This window comes from Capricornis sumatraensis, chromosome 2 (genome assembly GCF_032405125.1).
Source record: "Capricornis sumatraensis isolate serow.1 chromosome 2, serow.2, whole genome shotgun sequence".
Taxonomy (NCBI): Eukaryota; Metazoa; Chordata; class Mammalia; order Artiodactyla; family Bovidae; genus Capricornis; species Capricornis sumatraensis.
In genome coordinates, this window is record NC_091070.1 from 189,819,930 (window position 1) to 189,845,776 (window position 25,847).

Here is a 25,847-nt window from a genome sequence, read left to right on the forward strand (position 1 = left end):
CAGACCCTGTATTCTACTTCATAATAATAACTCACTTGTCTGAGTGCTCAGTATGGGCCTGTTCTAAGTGCTTGACTTGTATGTACTTATTTGATCCTCCCCACTTTCCACGTGAGGAAACTGAAACGAAGTGACTTGCCCAAGGTCCCAAAGCGGGTAAGTTACAGAGAAAGGATTTGAACCCAGGCAGTCTGGACCGAGAGCACAGAGTCCTTATTACCCCACGAACTGCCTGTCCTCTCAGCAGCTTACCCCAGAATCTGTTACACATGAATACAGTCTAAGCTTTCCACCATTCTCACTGGTGTCTGGAGTCCCAGATAAGTCTTCTGTCTGTGCAAAGTCTAGGTGTTTCTGGTCACTGGTGGCTTTCTGTTTACTTTGCCTAGCTGTTTACTCTCCAGAAACAGAAGCTGACGGCAGAACTCCCTGGGTGGACTCTTCATGGAACCAGGAGCTGCGGTCAGATTTCCTGTTGCAGAGGGAAAATGAAGACCTCCAGGACATGGGCTTGGAGGGTGCCGGCAGAGCTGTTTCTTCTCTGTGCTGCCCTGGGATCTTTCAGTGTGCCCAGCTCCAGGTAGGTGATAGTTCCAAATGACCTCCTAATCAATAATATGATGGGGAATATAAAGCCACATCATGCTGACCCTCCCTCCTTGTCACATGCCTATTGAATAAGGAACATCTCCCGAAGCAACTTACATGCATCTGATAACACCATATCAACAACTCTTAAAATTATTGTGGAACCCCGCCACCGACTTCAACAAAAGTTCTCATAGGAAACTGACGTGTTTAAAGGTATCTTATCACGCTAAGAAGAATAGGATCCTTGCTCTGTATTCTGAGCAAAGCCTCAGCATACTTTTTTAAGCAAAAGGTCTGTTATGTATGGAGGAAGTAAAGCCAACTTATAGCAATGATTTTAATACAAGAGTGACCTACTCCACCTCTTCATCAGGCTAAATTTTTGCTCTCCAACCACCCTCCTCACACACACATACATACTCCAGATATTCACAGCAATTATGTGGTAACTGATTTATTTCATCTTTTATGGTTATTTTTAATTGGGTGCAAAACAGGCTAACCTATCTGAGTTGAAAGCTCAAACTTTCGTTCGAGGTGGGATCCAGTGAAAGAAGCCCCAGTGATGTATCAGCTGGGGGATCGTCCTGGTGCAGAAGCCGCTGCCCTTACAGTGAGAAGCTGAAGCTGTCCTGTGTCCCAGGCTCCTTGTGAGCCGTCCCATCGGAGGAAGGGCTTAATGTTATTCCTCTCACTCATCACAGAAAGGCTGTGCACGCACAGCCTCTCGTGGGAGGAGCACCTGGTGCCCACTGGACGGCCCCTGGTGTCAGCTCTGCTGAGCACTCAGCCCCTACTGGGCACCACCCGAGACCAGGGTGGTGAGTTTTCACTGTCCGTTGGGCACTCAATGACTGTTAGCTATTACGATACCAAGAACCTCAACTTGGTCCTGAGAAGAATGAAGCAGCCAAGGCCTTCCTTGTGTGTACTATGTGTCTTATCAGGATCCAAGGAAATGTGTCTGGAATGGAGGGTTTAAAGGGGTCATAGCAACCCTACCCACATGTGGACCCCTGTGTGGGACCTCTCACAGGCTCTGAGGATGCTGAGCTGAATAGGACACAAAGGGGTCATGTTCTCATGGAGAAAACCCACATGAGAGCACATCTGGGTGTACTGTTGCGAGAGATAGTACAGGAGCAAGTGGAAAACAGAAGAAGGGGCCATTGGCTTTACCAGAGTGTGGAGAGGCTTCTAGAAGGGAGGACGGTTGAGCTGAATATTTCTGTAGGGGTAGGTGTTTGCCAAATGGGAGAGGGTGAAGAGCGTCCAGGAAGAAGCAGCAGCCTGGACAAGCGCGTGGAGATGAGAGAGCCTGGCTTGTTCCTGCAGCTGCATATCCAGGCCAAGGTGTAGTAGTAGTGTGAGTCGCTCAGTCGTGTCCGACTCTTTGTGACTTCATGCACGGTAGCCCACCAGGCTCCTCTGTCCATGGGATTCTCCAGGCCAGAATACTGGAGTGGGTTGCCATGCCCTTCTCCAGAGGGTCTTCCAGCCCAGGGATTGAACTCAGGTCTCCCGTATTGCCAGCAGACTCTTTATCATTTGAGCTACCCAGGGAGCAGGCTAAGGTGAGGAGTTGCCAAAGACAGGACCGAGTCCGAGTCGGCAGGAGTCAGATCCTGGAAAGAGCTCAGAGGGGGCACCAGTACTCTGGCTAAGGACCTTGAACTTTAGCCTCAGTAGTGGGGAGCCATGGAAGGATTGACACAGTCAGACTTCCATATTAGGAAGTTCACTCGGATGTAGGACGTGAAGGGGTAAGATGAGTGTAGCTGACAGGCTGGGAAACCTTGCGGAACCCTCCAGTGATGTCATGAGATGGCTGTCGTCCCTATTCACACTATGTAGACGAGCAAGTGGGTCCTCAGAAAGGAGAAGAGATTCGTTCACATCTCATGAGTCTCAGACCCTTAACTGAATCCAGATTTAGTGTGTCGGCCTCGACCTGTGATTCCCATGGAGCAGTCTTGAACGTGGCATGTCTTTGAATCCCTTAGATGAAATGGAAGAATAGCCTTCAATTCTGCAACAGAAAATGCTGAGACCTTCATATTAGCTAAGAAAGGCTACCAATTTTAGTTACTCTTACATTCAAGTCAGATGAAATACTCATTCCATCTTCATAAGACAGACCTATGTTTATTTATTGCTGCTCGTTGTAAGGCATTTAGATGTGTTAGGTCTAATCCTCACAGCTATTTGAGGTAAGTGCTATCATTTACAGTTTACAGAGAAGGAAACTGAAGTTTGGAAAGAGAATGTAACTATTTCAGGATTCCTCACTTAATATGTAACAAAATATGGATTCAAATCCTTTTTTTTTTTTCCTGGTTCCAGAGCCCCTATATTTTTCTGCCTCTTGCTAATACATTATCCTTTCTCCACCTGCATTGTGGATCTGACTTGCTGGACTCCAAGGCCATTTCTCTATCTCTGGACCACACATGTGTTGCCTTGAGATGTGGCTTTAAATTCCATGTCTACAACAGCAAACGACACAGAGATGAGAAACTGAGAATCTGCCGCCCAGAAGCTGCCCCTTCCAGCAAAGAGGAAGGATTTTATTTGCAAAGGAGATGCAGCTGCCTAACAAATTGTGTGTGACAAGAAAGTTGTTGTGTCAGGCCATTTCTACAGAAAGCCAAAATATATTGACATACCCCATCTATATAAGCTGATGGCTCGCAATTTACTGCTGACCTAATCCTGCCGTGCATGATGGATCCATCTTTATTTTGATCAGAGACTCCTGTTAAAAAGACTAGGAGACAAGAACTGAGTGAAATATGTCCTCAGCATTCCACACACCTCGAGGAAAGGCAGGTTCATTCTTGTCAGACTTTATGTGGGGGATACATTCCAATGCCTTGTAGAAGGGTGTTTGCTGTTGCACAGTGAAAAACTGTAAATGTCCTTCAAAAAGAAAATGTTAAATGCCTGTCTTATGATGGAACATTTAGATAAAAAGAAGGAACAAGATATCATTATGAGTCAACATATATGGGCCAGAAATGCAGTGCTTTTTAATATTTCTTTTTTAAATTTCTTTGTTTGGCTGCACTGGGTCTGAGTCATGGCACACGGGATCTTCAGTCTTCACTGTGGCATGTAGAATCTTTTTGTCATGGGATGGTTTATGGGATCTAGTTCCCTAATTGGGGATTGAGCCCAGGCCCTCTGCACTGGGAACACAGAGCCTTAGCCACTGGGCCACCAGGGCAGTCCCCAGAAACACAATGCTGATTGACAAAAGCAAGTTATAGGATACTATAACTCGTATGAGTGCAGCTCACAAAAGCAATGCTATATCTTGTGTCTGTATGTGTGTATGTAAACATTTGAAAGACTGGAAGGATATACACCGATTGATGACTGCAGTATCCTCTGAAGAATATGAGAGGAAAATGGATCTGGAGCTGGTGTCAACCACAGATGTCAAATTTATGAGGTTATTTTTTATTAAAAAAAAAAAAAAAAGATTTGAAGGAAGTATACCAAAATGTTAACAATTGCCAACCTGGGTTGTGAGTACCTGAGTATTTATTATTTGTTTTCTGTAGTTCTCTGGGCATGTTTAATTTTTCAACATTAGAAGCATACAGAGAATTTTGAATGATGGAGTCAAGTTAGTTGGTCAGAACACCCATCTGATTCATCTCTGTAAATTCATAGTGTGAAGGCACATGTTACAGTAGCCATACACAGAGGTCCTGACTGCCCCTGTCTTCTGTTGGGTCCATGCTAGTCCTAGGAATTAAAGCTGCAGTTGAATGCTAGCCTTGCTTGCAGATGGCTTCCAAGTGGTCCCAGTGGTAAAGAACCCACCTGCCAATGCAGGAGACTTAAGAGATGAGGGTTAGATCCCTGGGTAGAGAAGATCCCCTGGAGGAGGGCATGGCAACCCACTGCAGTATTCTTGCCTGGAGAATCCCATGGTCAGAGGAGCCTGGTGGGCCACAGTCCATAGGGTAGCAAAGAGTGGGACACAACTGAAACGACTTAGCATGCACACACTTGCTTTCAGATTTGCATTTTGTAGTACTAATAAACCACACACATCTTATCCAGTGTAATTTACAAACAGACTATTTATTCTGCTGATTTCCTCATTATATTGCCATCTCTGTAATGAAAATTGGGTGCAAAAATGAGAGATCTGGTGGTTATAACTACTTTTTACCAAGTTCCTTCTATAAGTGATCATCTTGCTCACTAACAGGCTTTCAAATCTCAGAGAAGAAAGTAATTGTGACTCTTAATAGCATATGTGCACATTACTTATCTATTCAGTCTCCACTGTGGCCCAAATTGGGTGGATAGTTGCTAAAAACACAATGTAGCGGTTTCTTAGTGGAAACAGGAAGAGGATACCCTGCAGCGCTGTCAAATATATACTTAAGGTGAAGCTAAATCACAGACAGTATTGTTTTGTCAAACCTGGGCAAATTAGTAGATAAGAGCACATTCTAAACCACCCCCCACCCCCCACTGCTGTGCAAGTCCTGCCTCAAGTAACCATTTTAAAGAACCCACCTGTGGTTTCCAATAGTCTTTGACCTTTCATTAAACATTCAACTTTACGAGGCAATTGATTTTTGCTGGTCTCTGGGGTGGTCATGGAGATGGATTTCACTGTAGTTAATATTATCCTCCTTTTAGGACTTTTGCCAAGTGAGAATGTATTGTTAATGACCTTGTCTGGAATGATGTGCTAGTGGAGATTATGTGATGCTCTGCCTAAGCACTGAGTCTTGGACAAGCAGATGAGAGAGGCCTTGCCTGGAGATGGAGGGGACTGGTAGAGAGAATGCTGGCCCGGTTCTTTCTGGGTAGCAGATGGAAATGAACGCAGCACAGAGACTAGAGGCGAGCAGAGCTCAGCTCAGGCCCCAGTGTGACCACCATGTGGCTCTTGACCATTTCCCTCGCCTGTCTAGGAGGTTGCTGCCTTCTAGCATTTCTGTTAGGATTAGATGAGATGGCAAGGGTGAAACATCTCATGCAGGACCTGACGAGTCCTGGATGCTCAAAATATCTTAATTCTCTTTCTTTTCTCCCTTGTTCCCTTGAAAATAAACACAAATTACAATGAATTTTACACCGGTATACATTTTTTCAAATGGAAGAAAAATAGAAATTATACCCATCGTATTACACGTGGGGAAACTGGAGGCACAAACAGATTAAAGCACATGACCTTTCTTTCCCTGTTTTACTCAATGTCCCATGAGTGCCAGGGACTCAACAAAAAGTGTTACCTTATTTTCTAGACAGATTTCAGGTTTCATGTTGTTTGACTGCTCTGCAGGTGTAGCAGCACCTACCTCTCCTATCCCCCACTCACCTCTATGTACTATCTTCCCTCTAGCCTGGCAGACACTAGTCTCTCCAGGGCTCAGTCTTGGCTGGTGTCTCTCAGGAATATTTTTATCCTCTTCCGTAGCTTTTCATGATAGATCTGTATCTCTAGTGCAAATCTCTCTGCTGAGTTCCAGATCTACATAGGAACTATTTATTGAGTGGCTCCACAGGCACCTGGAACTCAGCATGCCCCAACTCCATCTTCTGCAACAAATTCCTTTGCTCCTGGTTTCCCCACCCACCCAACCACACACCCAAACTAGAAACCAGCATCATCCTAAGCCCCTTTCTCCCTATAATCCACACCCCATCCGGTTACCCATCACTCTGTCCATTCCCCGTAAAAAACATCTCATATGTCTGTCTCGCCCACTCTCTATCCCCTGGATGCTGGAGTGGTTCAGGCTCACACCACTCATTGGTACCATTGCTTGAGCCTCCTACCTGCTTATCCTGCCTCTGGGCTTTCCCCGCCTCCATCTAGCCTCCACACTGCAGCCACAGTGATGTCCTAAAGCTCAACTCAGACCATCCATCCTGCATGCTTAAAAACCCTTCCTCTTTGGTAAAGTCCAGAAGAGCTAAGGAAGGAGACATGTTTATCTTCTCTCATCCTAAGACAAACTGTGAGTTCCAGAGCAGAGGCTGTGTCTTATATTTCTGTGTCCTCTTGAGCACAGTATCCTGAGTATGATTTGTTCTCAGAAAAAATTTCATAGACTCATAACATGAGAGGGTGACTTAAAAATCACCTAGTCCAAACTTCTCATTTTCCAGGGGATAAAACAGAGGCCCTAAGATGGGGAGGGTACTGCGTGAGGTCATACATCTAGCTGTGGTTGTAATCCTTGTATATCTCAAGCACTCTAGACCTTATAAAGTGCTTTCACATATACTTTCTTATTTAATCCTTCAAATAGCCTTATGAGGTATGTTCTCTCATTATATAGGTGAGAAAAATGAAGCGCACAAGGGCTGAAAAAACAGACCAAGATCACCCAGCTGCTGAAGAATGATCTTCTGTTCAGAGTTCAATACTCTTTTGACTGTAGCTAGCCATAATCTGAGGCAATAACTGAGGGTTCCATAAATATTGCTGAATGAGTTAACTGATACTTGACTGATAAACTAATGTTCTGTCCTTAGTCCCTCAGTTGTGTGTGACTCTTTGCGACCCCATGGACTGTATGTAGCCCGCCAAGCTCCTCTGTCCATGGAATTATCCAGGCAAGAATACTGGAGTGGGTTGCCATGCCCTTCTCGAGGGGATCTTCCCAAGCCAGAGATTGAACCCAGGTCTCCTGCATTGCAGGCAGATTCTTTACCACTGAGCCACCAGGGAAGCCAGCCTTGCATAAATGAGCAAATATATATTTATTGAGTGGATGGATAGGCAGTGGAATGTAGACTTAATTACCTTCTGATACTTCACTCTCTTCTCTGTGATGACCTTTAGAGGTGAAAGGCCACCCTCTCTTGGGTCAAATGCAGTCAATGAGAGCCTTGCCAAGACTAGACAGACGCGGAGTGTGGATGTCACGCCGTTGCCTATTGATTGCGAGCTGTCCAGCTGGTCCTCCTGGACCACGTGTGATCCCTGTCAGAAGAAAAGGGTAGGTACCCAGACCTTGGGAGACCTCTAAGCTTCCAGGAGCCCTATCCCTTAGCAAAATCAGTTAATGCACTACTGACCGTAACTGATCATAGTAGGAGTTTGATAAATGTTGGCTGATTTAATGAATGAATTTTATTCCTCTGAGCTTCTAAGAGGCAGTCAGATCCTGCCTTTGATCCTTCAGGTTTGTTTTGAAGCATATCTGTCCTTTCTCCCATTAGCAGCTTCCTAATTAGACTTCCTGCCTCCAGCCTTATTCTTTCAATCCATCTTTCATGGGGCAGCCAAGGGAGCCATTGAAAAAAGTCTGGCTGGTCTTTCCCCTGCTTGAACATCCAAAGCCTATGCATGTCCCTTAGGATCAAGTCCAGACTCACAGTCTTCAAGGCCCCCCACACCTTAGATAGACCTGGCCCACATCTTCACAGAACATCCCCCACGCCAGCACACAGAACACATGTATTTTTCTGACCATTTCATACTCTGTTCTCAGGCTGAAATGTCCTTCCCACTTCCTTCACTGACTAACACCTACTCATGATTTGAAACTTTTGCTTAGGGGCCTTCCTTGAGTTCTCAGCACCCCTTGCCCTTAGCCAGACACTCCTTTATGAACTGCAACAGCTCCTTATTCCTGCTGTGTCCTAACACTCATCATTTACTTTTATTTGCCTTTCCATTAAACTGCAAGCACTTAAAAACTTATTCAATTCTGGTGTATAGGCCAATGTTTAACATGTTTGAGGTGCTCCATAAACATGTGTTTGATCTCATTACATTTCCTGAAATCTCCATAAGGGAGGATAATTGTTACCCTTTCCATTAGGCAGATAGATCAACAGAGACCCAGAGCAGGTGAGTGAATTCTTGGATTCACTTAGTAGTAAAGACAGATCTTGAACTTGGGCCATCGGCTTCTTGTCTAGCCAGTTCAATAGTCAAAACACACAGTCTCTGTGGTATTTGTTCTTTGCACTTTCTTGTCACAGGAAGGCTGATGCAGGATCCAGGTCTTAGAATAGCACATTTGTCAGAGAATAGAGAACAGTTCTCACTTTCCCCAGCTCCTTGGGAAACCAAAGCAGCCATGAGCTAAGACCCTAAAGAGGCAGTGGAATAGGCCCAAGACAATTACACACTTAATTGCATCAATGTGGAGAGCCAAGCAGATACATTCAGTTCCCAAAGCAGGCTTTATTGCTGACGTGATTAACATTGATCCAATTATTTGGATAATTGCTTCATCTGCACCATAAACCAGGAAGACCCAGTGTGAGCCATCCATCCATCCACTCATCCAGTCAGAGTTCTATACACAGACTTTGCTATGCATGTTCCCTCAGTTGGACATCATGTCTGTGAGGTCAGTGGCTGGGAGTTCAACATCATTTTTTTCAACAGGGATTGAGAGATGTCTTTCCTTTATCATCTCCACAGTCCTCAAATGCATTTTGTCTCTGGTGCCTGGTGCTAGCCTTCTAGTATCTTCTCTGCAGACCTTATCCCTGTCCTGCCAGCCTCTGCCTTCTAGGAAGAAAGACGCTCTAGAAATGCAAAGAGCAGAGGTGGATGGTTGTCTATATTTCTTTTCTGGATTTCCAGATGCCACGCACATAATAACTGTGGCTGTTAACGTGTCAGTCTTCAGAGGGACTGCTATCAGGTCTGCTCCCCTTAGTAAGTAAGTAAGTGAAGTCACTCAGTCGTGTCCAGCTCTTTGCGACCCCATGGACTGTAGCGTACCAGGCTCCTCTGTCCACGGGATTTTCCAGGCAATAGTACTGGAGTGGATTGCCATTTCCTTCTCCAGAGGATCTTCCCGACCCAGGGATCGAACCCGGGTCTCCCGCATTGTAGACAGACGCTTTACCGTCTGAGCCACCAGGGAAGTCCAAAATCTTGACCGCAGCTAGCATTTGGAAGTCATCCAGATCTGATCATTTCCTTCCCCTGCAGTGGCTTCTCATTGTACCATGAAGAAGTACTAAACGCAACCTTATTAGGGCCCAGGAGGGCCTGCCTTAGCTGCTTCTGGCTCCGTGTCCCTCTGTCTCTTCTCACTCTCCCTCTTTAACTCTTCTCTCCAGCCAGGATGGATTTCTTGTTTCCTGGAATAAGGCACATACTCTCTAGCCTCTCAGGTTTGGCACAGCAATTCCCTCCATCCGGACTGCCCTTCTCTCCCCTCCTCATGCCAGCATTCCATGGTTGCCTGATGTGTCTCCTCACCCTTTGGGGCTCAGCTCAGATGTCACTTCTGCATCTCCTAAGTCTGTGCTGAGGACTCCCCTCTGTGTTTATGAGCACTCTGTCCTGGCCCCGTCACGGCTCCCCTCTCGCTGGGTTGCCACTGCCTTGTGCTTGCCATCATGACCACCACCAGCAGCTGTGACCTCCTTGAGGACAGTCCACAGGACATGGTTATGATCAAACACAAACAAGCATAAAAAGCACCCATGTTTTTCCAGCATTGTGTAGCTGAATCAATATTTTGGAAATCCAGTCAATATTTCTGGAATAAGCAAACAGGAAAGTAAAGACAGAGAAATATTTACTGCTAAAATTATTAATAATTCAAAAGAAAAGTAAGCAGAAGAAATTGAATGCCTATTCTGTACCAGACAACATAATGAGATTTCATATATAATTGAAACTACATAGCTGTACATAATTATCCCCGTTTTACAGATTAGTAAGCTGAGATCACAGTGCTTAAGTAACTTACCCAGTATCACATAACTAGAAAGTAACAGAGTCAGTGGCTCCAAAGTGGATACTTCTGCATTTTAAGCTACTTAGTAAATGAGAATACTTGAATCAACCCATTGGATTAATCAAGCTGAAAGACTGAACTGGCCCCATCAATTCACTTACTACCTTTGATTTGAAAGTCCATGCTTTCCCCACATTCAACAAACCTGTATTGATTACTGTGATACAGAGATTGAAGATAAAGTCCCTGCCCTCAGAGAGTTCCCAGGCTATTTGAAATAGGCAATCAGCCAGTGGCAATATAGATCTTTAAGTGTGCCCTCCGCTCCCCATGTCCCTGAGGCTTTGGCTTTGTCTTACCTTGCTCCTCTCTGCTACAGTACAGACATGCCTACTTGATCCGGCCCTCTCAGTTCCATGGGGAACCATGCAGCTTCTCCGACAAGGAAGTTGAAGACTGTGTTTCTAACAGACCATGCAGAAGTCAAGTGCGATGTGAAGGCTTTGTGTGTGCGCAGACAGGTATAAAGGGACCCAGCAGTGGGAGGGGATGGGTATCAAGTGAGGTGATGGCATGTAATGATGGGAGCACTGGCTATTGCCTAGTGCTCAAGATCAAAGTCATGTGTCAGGCCAGGAGGCCTCCTTGTCCTCCTTGACCTCTTTTTACACATATTATTTCATAAAAACAACCCTACCATGTAGGTGTTAATATTACCCCCATTTTACTAATTGAGAAATTGAGACGGAGAAGTTACTCACCCGCAACACTTAGGAGGTAAGTGGAGGAGATACAATTAGGCATTTGGAAATTCAAATTACATTCACTGACATTAAGGACACCAAAATTCTGTGTGCTGGAATCAGAAATCCTAAGTCAAATTTTATTTTGACTTTGTAATTTAGAAGAAGTCATTTGAACCTTTCTTCATGTTGGTTGTCTACACAGAAAGTCAGAAGTGATATTAATACCTTATAAGTTTGCTATAAGCATCAAGTAACACAGTGGGTATAAGAGGTCCTTACAGACCATGAGCTCTGCTGGCTTTCTCAGAGGTTTGGGGCTAAATACAACGTAGCCACACTCTCTGCAACACTTCAAAAAGGTGGTAGCATCATTTATCTCTGAAAACTTTGGTGAGATAGTCCCTGCATTTCTATATCACCAAGTTTAAGCATAACCCTTAATGCATGAGGTAGTCTTTGAAACATTTTTGATTCAAAGAAGGAAGGAAAAAGGAAGGACTGGTGGATGGGCAGACAGAGGGAAGGAAGGAAGGAGCACACAATGAATTATCATGAGCTGCAGAACTCAGTACACACTTTCTTTTCAATTAATTCCTTTAACTAATTCAAGAAAACCTGACTCTTTTTCTCGAAGGCTCCAGCAAAAAGGAGAGTATTTGGACCCAGATTACCTAGATGCAAGTTACAACTCTCTATATTTGCCACAACTTTGTGAACTGTGCTTTAGTATCTTTACAGAAAGAATTAGGGATGCTTAGAGCAATTTCTAGGCATTATTGCAAATGCTGAGCCCCATCTAGTAAATCTGAAAGATGTTTACGTGTATCCATGGACTCACTATGACTGGTGTTCCATGATTCTGACCAAAGCCAATAATGGTTATTCAGGCCAGCTTTAGTTTAAATGTCTTGTAACAAACATTTGAAGACCAGATTGTTACTCTTCTGCCTTTAATACCCAAAGAACATTGGTTTAAAATGAACAGACATGCTTAAGTAAAAATGGCCACCTGTTTTATGGGCTTTACTCCCAAAAGATATGCAAATAAGAAAGGAAGTCAAATCAATGGGGAAAAGAGTTTCAAGGAAGTGGAGGTGCCTCAAATAACTTTAAATATACAGTCTAAATATTTTTAATATCTACTAGTCTGGATGGCTCTGATGTTGAAGGCAGTGCCATTTAATGGGGCGAGTTTGTGTGAAAGCTATAGCTTCCAATCCTCCTGCCAGTACTTACCAGCAGCATGCATTTGGACTGTCAAAGCACTAATAATAGTAATAACAACACTTATCCGGCTCTTACCATGACTTGGTACTGTTGCATTTATTTGTTTGAATCCCCAGCGACCTTTGGGAGTAAGTATGATGGTGTCCCTACTTTACAGATGAGTACATTGAGACAGGGAGTCAGGAAACTCACGCAAGGTGCCACAGCAGGTACTGTTGCAGGACCCTCTGAACCCACCTCCTCTCTCCAGTCCCAAGCAGAGGAGTCCAGCCTTCCTTCCTGTCTGCCTGGCGAATCTGCCCTCAAGAGCATTCAGAAATACAACACTGGCTTCTGGAGGGGATTAAATGGTGAATTCCATGACCACTCACCCCCAGTACATGAGGAGTAATGCAAACAGAGCTTTAAAGCTGCAGCCAAGAATCTGGGTCATGGTGGGTCTCAAGCCCTGTGAACCCCCCCACCCCTTCCTGCCTCGACCTGTGGGTAACCCCATTTCTCCTTCCCAGGGAGGTGCATAAACCGAAGACTTCTTTGCAATGGGGACAATGACTGTGGAGACCAGTCAGATGAGGCGAACTGTAGAAAGATTTATAAAAAATGTCAGCAGGAAATGGAGCAATACTGGGCCATTGGCAGGCTGGCCAGTGGGTAAGTTACCTTCTTTCTGTTGTGGAGTGGGGAGAACATACAAGTAAATGTGATCTGGAGAAGAGAGGGAGGGAGCGGTAGACAGAGTGGCTCCTCTGTTCCTCTCTGGAAAAGGCTGGCGTGTTAGCAGATGCTCGCAGCTGCTTCGTGACGACAGACCCGGAGGCTCTGGGAGCACGTGCCATGAACAGATGGACCAGATGGACCAGATGTGACTGCAGGGAGGGAGCACTGAGGAGAGAGCTGTGGGCGGCGGGGGGGGGGTGGGGGAGGGGTGTGCCATGGCAGCTCCACACGAGGGCTGAGGGAAGGGGTATTTGATGCTGGCTCTGTGACCATGTCAGGTACTTTCTAAGCATTACCTTTGAATGCTATTGACAACCGCCAGGGAGCTTTATCTGTTTCTCTATCCCGAGGCCTCAGCAGACAGGCTGGCTCAGAGCAGAGGCCACTAAGTGACTGGCCAGTGCAGGAGTGCATTTGCAGCGTGGCTCTGCCGGCAGCCTGTGTACAGTTAGTCCAGGGGCTCTCAGTTGGTTAAATCCTCCAGGGAGGTGAGAGATCAAAAGGGGCTGACTGGCCTGGCACTCAGCCTCCTTTCCTGCTGCGCTGTGCAGCCTCTCGGCCTCCAGGGGAAAAGTCAGGGCCTCCCGTCACGAATCAGCATATGTGACACAAGTGTGGGAAGCAGAGAGGCCCTGGATGGCATTCTCCTTCTTCCTAAGCAAACATCAGCTCTCCATCCTGAAAGGTTGCTGTTAGAGACACAGCCTCCTCATGTGGGAAAGACCTCCTCCCAGGACGGCCTTAGACACTAGTGATGATAAGCCCCATCTCCTTGATGAGGAAACTGAGGTCTGGGAAGTTAGAGCTCCTGGGGGGTCACAGGTCAAAGAGGGCGACAGAGTGGGCATACAGAGCCAGCAGCAGAAGCCAGCTGGACCCTGCAAGAGGGGCAGAAGGACGGCTTTCGTGCCTTAGTTTTGTCATTTGTAGACAGAAGTCAGTCATACCCTTCTTTTCAGGTCTGTGAGGGATAAATAAGCTAATGCCGTGGTAATAAACTAACACATGAGAGGCAAAATATGTGATGGGGAGAAAGCGGACTCTGCTCTTGACTAGACTTAGATGCTCAGACTTTGAGTCCTGGCCCCACCAGCTGCTGGGCAGGTCAGTTGCCCTCTCTGTGTCTTACTTTGTTCATCTGGTAAATGAGTATAGTAATAATACCTGTGGATTCATTGAACCAACATGTGTAAATGATTATTATGGTATTAAAGAAAATAAATGAATATACATTATTATGCTACATGAAACCCTATCACAGGAAAGACAGCCTGAAATGATTCTGGTAGGAGCAGAGCAGACCAATAGGCAGAAGCTGAAAGGAGACAGAACTCCTTTTAACCAAAGAAACAGAGCTGTCAGTCATAGTCAAAGCAGGTCAGGAAATGGAGGCTTGCCTTAGGAGGTGGTGAGAAGTAATAATGTTGAGGTAGAGATGAGATTTTCATCCTTTCTAAACAGACATAATGACATCTACTACCCAGGGCTTTGGGGACACTACCTAAGGTGATGTCCTGAGCCATCTGTGACTGTGCCTGTTTCCAGTTAGAAACTCAGTAAATTGGAATTAATTCAGTGTCTTGTGATGGGAGGCATACAGAAATTAAAAGGGAAACCACCATCTCTAAGGAGCATAGAATCTTGGGGAGATGACAGACACGTAAATAATAATAAGCCTTTACCGCAGGCCAAGCCATGTTCTAAGCACTTAGTAAATATGGATACATGTAATCCTCACAGGCACTCCAAGGGATAGGATTTTCTTTGTTCTCATTTTGTAGATAAGGAGACCTAGGTACAGAGGCTAACTGCTATGCCTGAGGTTACATAACTCGTGAATGCCAGCGCATTGGCTCATCTCCCATGTAGACTGTCCTTGTAACTACAGTAGGTGCAGAACAATAAATGTGTGAATGGGGCAAGCATGGGATCTAGGAAAGGCCTCTACTGTAGCTTTCAGTTCAGTTCAGTCCCTCAGTCGTGTCCGACTCTTTGCCGACCCCATGAATCACAGCACACCAGGCCTCCCTGTCCATCACCAACTCCCGGAGTTCACTCAAATTCGTGTCTATCGAGTCGGTGATGCCATCCAGCCATCTTATCCTGTCGCCCTTCTCCTCCTACCCCAATCCCTCCCAGCATCAGAGTCTTTTCCAATGAGTCAACTCTTCGCATGAGGTGGCCAAAACTGATGCTGAGTTTCAGCTTCAGCATCAGTCCTTCCAATGAACACCCAGGACTGACCTCCTTTAGAATGGACTGGTTGGATCTCCTTGCAGCTTAGTACAACAAAAGAACTTAGTCTAGAAAGATGAGTAAGAGATAAAGCAGTGAGTATGGCTTCCCTGGCGGCTCAGTGGTAAAGAATCCTCCTGCCAATGCAGGGAGAATCAGGTTTGATCCCTGGGTCAGGAAGATCTCCTAGAGGAGGGCATGGCAACCCACTCCAGTATTCTCTCCCAATAAATCCCATGGTCAGAGGAGCCTGGTGGTGTACAGTCCTCGGGGTCACAGAGAGTCAGACACAACTGAGCAACTGAGCAAGTGATGAGTGGCTGGAAGAGTATTTAGGCATAGGGAACAGCCCTTACCAAGAAGAGAGGAGCAAAACAGACTGGAGGGAGAACACCTGCGTGGAGTAGGGGACTGGCTTTGTGGTTGTGGCTGGGAGTGGCAGGGGATAAAGCCGCAACAGATACTGAGGGCCATGTGTGCTGCGCCCAGGAATTTGGGTGTCCTTTAGTAGGTCCACCAGTTGGGATTATATCCTCACCTCACCCCCTTTTCTGCCTCTTCCCTGCAGGATTAATTTGTTCACAAACAACTTGGAGGGCCCAGTTCTAGATCACAGGTATTACGCCGGTGTGTGCTCCCCGCATTACATACTCAGCACGAGGTTTCGGAAGCCATACAACGTGGAAAACTTCATTCCACAGGTATGTGCCAGCCAGGAAGCCACTACAGGGCCATGGCAGGGACACTGGCAGAGGCGCCAGAAGCAGGGGTCCAGACCTGGTCTGCAGCCCCCTGCTGGGCCAGCTCAGACGCGTCGCGTTTTCTCTCTGAGCTTCAGTTCTTCATAGGTAAAATGGGTGGTTGCTTCCTCCAGACACAGCGGTGAGGGCAACCTACGATGTATAGCAGAGGCAGTGCAGGTATGCAGTAGCATAATTACACCAACGACACTATCAAAAACTGCCCTAAAGAGACAAGCACAGCTTAGGATTTAGAGTCTCATAGATGACTTTGCAACTTACCATCTGTATCATCTTATATACCCTGAGCCTTCACTTTCCTATCTTTAAATTGGGATTTTAAAGGTTCTACCTGCATAGAGGGGATAAGTGAGTGTAAATGCTTAGCACACACACAATACCTGGTTTAACTGTGAGCCTCAGGAAGTGTTCACTTTTTTTTTTTTTTTAATGAAAAAAGGCTATTTTTGCTTTCTTATTTATAACTGGTAGCTTCACTTTCGTATTTGGATCAAAAGCAAATACAGACACTGTAGGTCCTTTATTTTGCCTTTGAAAAATTTCATAGACTTTCATATATAAACAGTGGTATCACAGCTGGGACTTGCTAGCTAGACTTCCAGAGTTCATCCAGACATTGTGTGTGTGTGTGTGTGTGTGTGTGTGTGTGTGTGTGTGTTAGTCGCTCAGTTGTGTCCCACTCTTTTGCAACCCTATGAACTGTAGCCTGCCAGGCTCCTCTGTCCATGGAATTCTCCAGGCAAGAATACTGGAGTGGGTTGCCATTCCCTTCAGGGGAACTTCTGACCCAGGGATCGAACCCGGGTCTCGTGCATTGCAGGTGGATTCTTTACCGTCTGAGCCACCAGGGAAGCCCCGAAGAATTATATCAGTGGGGTAGGAAGTGACCCAAGCAACTTAACCTCGTGACTGGAATCACCGGTCAGTCAATGATTTGAACGAATGTAGTCAGTTGAGTGGCAAAAATGTAGATGTCCCAGATGCCTGGTGATACTGGGGACATCACGACAGACATGCAAGCATCCTAGCATCCAGAGACAGCCACACAACAGGAATCAACTTCTGTTACTATCAAATCCTTGCCTATTAGAATCAGGCATTGTTCTAAGCATTTCTATACGTTGTAAAATGTTCTACCAAGATAAGCCTGTGTTATTAAAACAGACTTAAAAGCAATCTCACAGGGAGTGGGGTTCAGAGTAGATGATGTCACTGCAGAATACATACATAAGACAGAGGGGGAAGAGCTGGGTGCCAGGCCTGGCTGTCCCCCAGGACCCCGTTGTACTTTAGGCTAGATTCTTGCTCTGTTCTGGACCTGTTTCCTCATCTGTAAAATGAGAGGACTGGACTGGATGACCAGGTTGATAGTTTTCATGTCTAAAATTATGCAGTCCTAGGATTTCCCTGGTGGTCCAATGGCTAAAACTCTTGCATTTCCAATGTAGGAGGCCTGGGTTCAATCCCTGGTCAGGGAACTAGACCCCATAAGCTGCAACTAAGACCTGGTGCAGCCAAATAAATACATAAATAAGTAAAAAGTTTAAAATAAAATGAAAGGGTAGAGTCCTGAGTGTTAAGCTGCTACCTCTCCTTTCTCTTCCTTCCTGGTCCCCTTCACACCGCCACGCAGATATTGGCTAAAAATTACAAAATTAGTCGTGGGACAAATACACCCTCCCCCACGTTGACCAGCACCATCCCCCTGGCCTCCACTTTTTTTTTGGTATCTCTATTTTTAAATATAAATTTATTTATTTTAATTGAAGGCTAATTACTTTACCGTATTATAGTGGTTTTGCCATACATAGCCTCCACTTTCAAAGGAGAATCTCAGAGCAGACGTTTCTCTCCTCCTGGTAACCCAGGCCGGCTATGTATCTTGGGATCTCCTCTCTCTGTAACTGTTTTTGGAGCACGTGGCAGGCACTGTGCAGTGTTTTACCCACATAGACTCAACCCTCAGAACAAGCCCCACTGACAGGAACTGTTACTGTTTCCATTTTATACAGGAAGAAACTGAGGCACAGAGAGGTTAAGCCCAATGTCCAGAGTTACCCAGTGAGAAAATGGTGCACTTCACCTCAGGGGTCACACTCTAGACCATGTTTGGAATCACGTCTGCTTTTCTTCCTCAGAAACTGAGGTGTTATGGGGGACTGCAAGCATCCGGAAGCCAGTGGGATGGGGATGGAGACAATTTGGGGCTGGTCACTTGGGGGCCACCAAGGCAGCGCCCTAGATATTTCCCTGTGCACAGCACCACAAGCACCAATTTTCAAGCAAACAGCTCCTCTAAGTTCGCAAAGGCTTTCTGCTGTTCTGTTCCTGCATCTTCCCACCCCCATACCGCATCCCAAGACCTTTCACCAGCCCCTCATGAGCTGTCACTGAGCTCCTCCTCTGCACCGGTTTGCCTCTGACCCCAAATCCATCCCTTCCAACCCATCCGCTATTCTGTCCTGAAATTCCTGGTGCTCAGCCACTTCCTCTATGGGCTTTTCGGCAAGTCATCCCAAAGCCCCAGTATCTGGATGCCAGCCCACTCTCTCCTGAGCCCCCTGTCTTCTCTCTCTTGTATCTTCTGGTCCAACCACACTCGCGTTTTCAACCCCCTGCAGTTTCTGGCCCCACCCTGCCCTCTCCTACCTTCACATTTCTGCCTGCACCCAAGTCCACAGCCTAGAATGTTCTTCTGCATTTCTGCCCATTAAAACCCAAATCAAGCACCCACCTCTGAGTGTCAGCTCACCGTGTTGGGCTCATCTGTTTCTCCTGCTGGATCAAGAGCCCTGGGGGTGGAGATATGGGTGCCTCTGAGATTTTTGCACGCAATGTACTTAGTTTAGCACCTGCAACATAGTGAGAGTACAGTGTGTGCCTGTTGATTTGAATTGAACTGATGTGAGTCAAATGACATACGGAACATTTGTTTTTTCCTTCCTTCAGACCCGAGGCAAATCTGAATTTACGTTGACAGAATATGAATCGTACTCAGATTTCGAACATAACGTCACAGGGACGGCAATTAGCAAGTCTAGTTTCAGCTTGGGTTTCAAAATTCCTGGAATATTTGAACTTGGCTATAGCAGCACGAGTAATATTGGACAACATTTTATTAGCAGGATCAAACGATTCTCTCATACGGTAGGTACCCTTTGCTTGCTTTTCCATTCCTATGTATTCATTTGAATTTTCATATCCATGGATGTCTGTATACTGTATTGCTATTAGTCCTGACGACCAATTATATTTGTTACATTGAAAAGCTTTTCACAAAAAATACCTTGGTCTTACATTAACTTTACTTTTCAGAAAGACCAGCCAGTGGTGGCCTTCTATAATTATTTACTCTACTTTTTTAGTATGGCATTGTTTATTTTTATTTTACTTTTTTTTTAATTTAAATTTTTATTATTACTTTATTTTACTTAACAATACTGTATTGGTTTTGCCATACATTGACATGAATCCGCCACGGGTGTACATGAGTTCCCAAACATGAACCCCTCCCCTTCCACCTCCCACCCCATATCATCTCTCTGGATCATCCCTGTGCACCAGCCCCAAGCATCCTGTATCCTGCATCGAACATAGACTGGCGATTCATTTCTTACATGATAGTATACATGTTTCAATGCCATTCTCCCAAATCATCCCACCCTCTCCCTCTCCCTCTGAGTCCAAAAGTCCATTCTATACATCTGTGTCTCTTTTGCTGTCTCGCATACAGGGTCATCATTACCATCTTTCTAAATTCCATATATATGTGTTAGTATATTGTATTGGTGTTTTTCTTTCTGGCTTACTTCAGTCTGTATAATAGGCTCCAGTTTCATCCATCTCATTAGAACTGATTCAAGTGTATTCTTTTTAATGGCTGAGTAATACTCCATTGTGTATATGTACCACAGCTTTCTTATCCATTCATCTGCTGGTGGACATCTAGGTTGTTTCCATGTCCTGGCTATTATAAACAGTGCTGCGATGAACATTGGGGTACATGTGTCTCTTTCAATTCTGGTTTCCTCAGTGTGTATGCCCAGCAGTGGGATTGCTGGGTCATAAGGCAGTTCTATTTGCAATTTTTTAAGGAATCTCTACACTCTTCTACATAGTGGCTATACTAGTTTGCATTCCCACCAACAGTGTAATTGTTTTAATTTTACTGGAGTATAGTTGATTTACAGTGTTGTGTTATTTTTTCAGTTTTAATATTTTTATTGAAGTATAGTTGATTCACAATGTGCTAATTTCTGTTGCAGCCAAGTGATTCAGTTATACATATATATACATTCTTTTCCATTGTGGTTTATCATAGGATATCGAATATAGTTCTCTGTGTTCTCTCATTTTCTTTTCTTATTTTTTTTGTATTCTTATTTACTAATAAGCTTTTCACTTGGTTTTTATTAAACTAAGGAGCATAGTTTTGCCAAAACTAAATTATTTCTGGAGACTTTTCAACTCCTAGCAACTTGACTTCTATTCTAAACCTTCAGCTGAAATTCCTTTCCAGAATGTTATCCAAGACCTCATCTCCAACTTCTTGGAGCTGTGGATGGAGTCACATTCCTGTTTCTCATGGCTGCTTTCTGTTCCTTATCAGTTAGTTTTCTTCCTGGTTTCTAACAGCCCCACTTGTTCTCTATTTAGTTTTTGGTCATCTTTTCTTCTTCCTCTATAGCCACCACCCGCCCCCCCCACCCCCGCCAAGTGTCCTTTTCTGCTCACCCTGCTCCTCTGCCAGGGCAAGCATGAGCCTTCACCACCACTTCTGCCCTTTCTGGGAAGCTCAGACCTGCACCACCCTCTCTTCTGGGTATCATTACCCAGATGCCTTATGGACAGTCCAAAGCAAGTTCCTCTTCCCAAGCTCTCTATGTTAAATAGCATTCTTTTCCTTCTGCCTTTCCAGGCTAAGAATATCTGAGTCATGTTTGGTTCTCTTTTCTCTTTGTTCCCACGTGTGGCTTGTGGCTTGTGCTAAGTCGCTTCAGTGGTGTCTGACTCTTTGCGATCCTATGGACCGTAGCCCGCCAGCCTCCTCTGTCCATGGGATTCTCCAGGCAAGAATACTGGAGTGGATTGCCATACCCTCCACCAGGGGATCTTTCTGATCCAGGGATTGAACCCATATCTCTATGTCTCCTGCATTGACAGGCAGGTTCTTTACCACTAGCGCCACCTGGGAAGCCCACCAGATCTTTCACTCGTCAATATTTCTTCATTTTTTTAGTGAAGTCTACTTGATTTACAATGTTGTATTAATTTCTGCTCTAGCAAAAAGTGGTTCAGGTGTGTATATATATATACATATATATATATTAAATTTCACATGTAAGTGATATTATACGGTACTTGCCTTTCTCTGTTTTACTTCACTTAGTGTGACAGTCTCTAGGTTCAGCCATGTTGCTGCAAATGGCATTATTTTGTTCTCTTTCTGGCTGAAGCAGTCCATTGTATATGTGCCATGTCTTCTCTGTCCATTTATCTGTTGATGGACATTAGGTTGTTTCCATGTCTCGGTGGTGGTGGTTTAGTCACTACGTCATGTCAGACACTCTTGTAACCCCATGGACTACAGCCCACCAGACTCCTCTGTCCATGGGATTTCCCAAGCAAGAATACTAGAGTGAACTGCCGTTTCCTTCTCCAGGGGATCATTCTGACCCAGGAATCGAACCCGGGTCTTCTGCATTGCAGGCCGATTCTTTACTAAGTTATGGCTATCCAATATTTCTTAATCAAACTCTGATCACATCTTCACTAGCCTAGGTCCTTTCAACTCTGGCTCCAGCCCTCCTAATGAGACTCGTGTCTTTCAATTTGCCCCTTCAAATGTATGTGCTGCCAGAAAAATGCTTTTCTGATACTAACTGATCATATCACCTGTTCCCTATTGCCTATAAGGTGAGGGTCAAAGCCCATGACTTGGTGGAAAGGGAGCAGTTGGAATGGAAAGTAAGGTGACAGGAGGGCTTGTATTCTAAAGGACCAGGTGTATTTATTCCCTGGTCACTGAGAGTTTGCTGCATGGGTGTGATGTTGTAGAAAACTAATCTGAGAGGAACATGGAGGAAATTAAAAGTCTACAGTGATTCATGTGAGAAAAAAGGAATGGTGAGGGGCTTAAGTTCTGCTGCCAAATTACCAACCAGCAGAAAATGAGCCATAACCATGAATTAGACTGTAATCGTCCCTGGTTGTTTTTCTTCATCTTCTCGGCTGTGAGCAGCTCAGGCACAGAGGCTGTTTCTTCCATCTTTAGGTTCAGGATGGCACTTGGTAAGTGCTCAAGACTAAAATATAGTGATGAAGGATGGGACTGATTATAAAAGAACGTGTCTTATTAGGAGGGAAAGAGAGGGGTACCATCCTTGTCTCCTTTTCTCTCTCCGTCTTTCTCCCCTTCCCTCCCAGCTCCCTGATTTAAACAGCCAGTTACAGAATGTTACCTCATGCTAGGTACTAATCTAGATACTTGGAACCTAGAGACAAGTATAGCACAATTCTTGCCTTCAAGTTCACAGTCTCATAGGAACAGCAAACATGTGTGCAGATAACGGTCCTGATTTTGACATCAGTTGTAATACAGCGTGTGTGTGTGTGTGTGTGCACGCGCGCTAAGTCGCTTAAGTTTGTGTCTGACTCTTCGCAGCTCCATGGACTGTAGCCCACCAGGCTCCTCTGTTCATGATATTCTCCAGGCAAGAATACTGGAGTGGGTTGCCGTGCCCTCCTTCAGGGGATCTTCCAACCCAGGGATCGAAACCATGTCTCCGGTGGCTCCTGCGTTGCTGGTCAATTCTTTACTGTGAGCCACCAGGAAAGCCCAATACAGCAGGGCTTATTCTATAAAGGAAATATAAGCAACGTGCAATGCAGTCCTGGGAGGTGGAGTGCCAGGGAAATTCAAGGGTGCCATCACATAGAAAGCACAGCTAAGCAGAAATTTTTAAAATGAGAAGGTGTGTGCCAGGCAGAAAAGAGAAGGAAGAGCATGTCTGGCAGAAGGAACATGTGCAAAATTATATTATGAGAAAGAATGACAGATGTGGGGAAAAGTTAGATGCTAGATGGATACTGAGGTACAAGGTAGGTGTTAGAGAAAAGTACACTATGGTGGAGGGTGAATTTCATGGTTGTAAAAGTTGAAGCCAGGAAGACAGATCGTGACATGCTTACATTCAGAGTAATGGAGTTGATTTTATTCTTGGGCAATGGAGAGGCTGATGCTGGGTTTTGTCTTAAGCCCAGAGTGGCATTTAATGGTATTAACAGTTTTAGGACATCAGCTCTGATTGGAGCACTGAAGGCAGCTAGAGGGAGGAGGGAGATCAGTGGGAAAGCTTTTGTCATAACCCAAACAGAAGGGGAAACCTAAAATATATAGAAAGACCATGAACAGAGCATCTAGCAACTGCAGAGCTGGAAAGATGAGGAAGAAGGAGTCATGGATGGCCGTGGCAGGACTACGGTGGGGCAGCAGGGCAGGGGGCAGAGGTGGCATGACTTATAGAGCTGACAGGTCAAGCTGGCTAAGAGCTTTAAGATGCGGGAGGAATGTGCGTTTCCTACTCATTCACCTTTTCCTCAGCCTTCACTGCAGTGTAGGAACGCCTCATCTCAGGTTGTATTAACATCCCTGGATGTTTGCCCTTCATCTAGCATTGCCATCTTTCAGCCTCTTCCACACACCAGGGGTCACCAGACTTGCTCTCTAAAGGGCCAGAGAGTAAATATTTCAGGCTTTGCAAGGCTGCAGGGTCTCTGTAGCAACCACAGAGCTCTGCCATCATAGGCTGACAGCAGTGATGAACAATGAACAGATATGTGGGCATGGCTGCACTGCAATGAAACTGTATTGCAAAACCAAATACCAGATCCTGTGTGCAGGCTGTGGTCTGCTAACCCTTGGCATGCACTGCAGTGTCCACCCTTCCTAAAGCCTCGCTTTTACTTTTTCTAGAGTACCTTTTCTTCAGAGTTTAAACAGCATCAACTGCCCCCTCTTACCTTCTGAGACGGCCCATCCTTTGTGGAGTGTGTTTTTCCCATGGCTTCTCTTGCCTTCCAAGATGGCCCACACTCTGCCTGTGCAGTGTATAGCTCCCTGAATAAACATTTTTTTCTCTTTAAAAGAGGCTTTCCTGGTGGCTCAGATGGTAAAGAATCTGCCTGCAATGCAGGAGATTTGGGTTCAATCCCTGGCTCAGGAAGATTCCCTTCTCCCCTGGAGAACGGAATGGCTACCCACTCCAGTATTGTGCCTGGAGAATTCCACGGACAGAGGAGCCTGGCGGGCTATATTCAGTCCATGGAGTTTCAATGAGTCAGGCACCACTGAGTAACACTTTTTCTCTTTAAAAAAAGAAGCATCAACCAAGACGTTGCCTTTGCCAGTCAGCACACCCTGTCTCCCCTTGGAATGCAGCACAGGCACCTGCTGCTGCCTGCCCTGTCTGCTGCTGCTTCCCTTCCTTCTCCCTGCTTATTTGCCACTGTAAGGAAATGAGCAAAGAGCAAGCTCTTCCAAGCCGAAAAGGACATCAGAATATTTCTGAAAAAATGGAGGCTTGTCAAAGGGGCCGTCTTCCCTCAGGTCTCCTAAAGGTATCATGAGTGATGACCCCTGGCCAGAACATTGGATGATATTTGCAAAGTTCATCTTCTTGTTCCAGATTCCTAACTTTAAAGGTCTGCTTGTCCCTTGTTGGTGTTTCATTTAGAAAAGCAAATTCCTGCACGCACGCTCTGACCTTGAAGTAGCGCATTATAAGCTGAAACCTAGAAACCTCATGCTGCATCACGAATTCCTTCAGCGAGTCAAGCGGCTGCCCTTGGAATACAGCTACGGGGAGTACAGAGATCTCTTCCGTGATTTTGGAACCCACTACATCACAGAGGCCGTGCTTGGGGGTATTTATGAATACACACTCATCATGAACAAGGAGGCGATGGAGAGAGGAGGTACACCGCCCGAGGACCATGTCTTTACTGATGGGGCGTGTGGAACTATGAGTTAACAGGGAGAGAGGCTTCTATTCCTTGTTGGGGGAGGGGTTGTAAGTTATGCTCCCAGTTTTCCTTCTCCCTCCCTGGTTTTCCTTTCACAGTTTCATTTGCAGATTCCTTATCCTTTGTTGATGTGTTGATGGTGGTCTTCCTCTGCCAGCCCTCTCTCTGGACAGTCCTGTTTTCTACATAACTCCTTCTAGACAATAACACCCGGAGAAGGCAATGGCACCCCACTCCAATACTCTTGCCTGGAAAATCCCATGGATGGAGGAGCCTGGTAGGCTACAGTCCATGGGGTCGCAAAGAGTCAGACACGACTGAGCGACTTCACTTTCACTTTTCACTTTCATGCATTGGAGAAGGAAATGGCAACCCACTCCAGTGCTCTTGCCTGGAGAATCCCAGGGACGGGGGAGTCTGGTGGGCTGCCGTCTATGGGGTCGCACAGAGTCAGACACGACTGAAACGATTTAGCAGCAGCAGCAGACAATAACATCTCATCTCCTGGCTCTAAATGCTTTATACATGCAGATGTAAATGTCTATCCTGGATCTCTTCTGTGTACCGAAGAGCTCATGTAGAAATGCCTCTTGGAGATCTCCATCTGAATGTCTGCCGACCATCAAAAACTTAACATGCCCCCAAGAGAACTTTCACATGCTTCTTCTGTAGTCATCTGCATCGCAGAATGATTCCACCTTTCAGTCAGCTTTGAGGTGATACCAGTGCTGCTGGCTCCTAAACCACACTTTGAGCAGCAATGTCTTAGATTATCAGAGCTTCCAAACTACCATTCAACTCCCATTTTCCTTCCACAATCCATTCTCCATACAGACATTACTAGTTGTCTT

The 25,847-nt window shown here is 45.4% G+C and overlaps 1 protein-coding gene across 1 annotated transcript in view; it reads left to right on the top strand.

Moving 5' to 3' along the window:
* Window positions 1-413: 413 nt before the first annotated feature.
* The window catches only part of C8B (complement C8 beta chain), a 45,102-nt gene continuing 19,668 nt past the window's right edge, over window positions 414-25,847 (top strand). Inside the window, exons 1-7 of the mRNA XM_068964340.1 lie at window positions 414-580; window positions 7,415-7,571; window positions 10,666-10,807; window positions 12,769-12,910; window positions 15,780-15,912; window positions 18,922-19,119; window positions 24,708-24,948. Coding sequence (XP_068820441.1) covers window positions 489-580; window positions 7,415-7,571; window positions 10,666-10,807; window positions 12,769-12,910; window positions 15,780-15,912; window positions 18,922-19,119; window positions 24,708-24,948 — 1,105 coding nt within the window. The 5' untranslated portion in view covers window positions 414-488. The remainder of the gene's footprint in view (window positions 581-7,414; window positions 7,572-10,665; window positions 10,808-12,768; window positions 12,911-15,779; window positions 15,913-18,921; window positions 19,120-24,707; window positions 24,949-25,847) is intronic.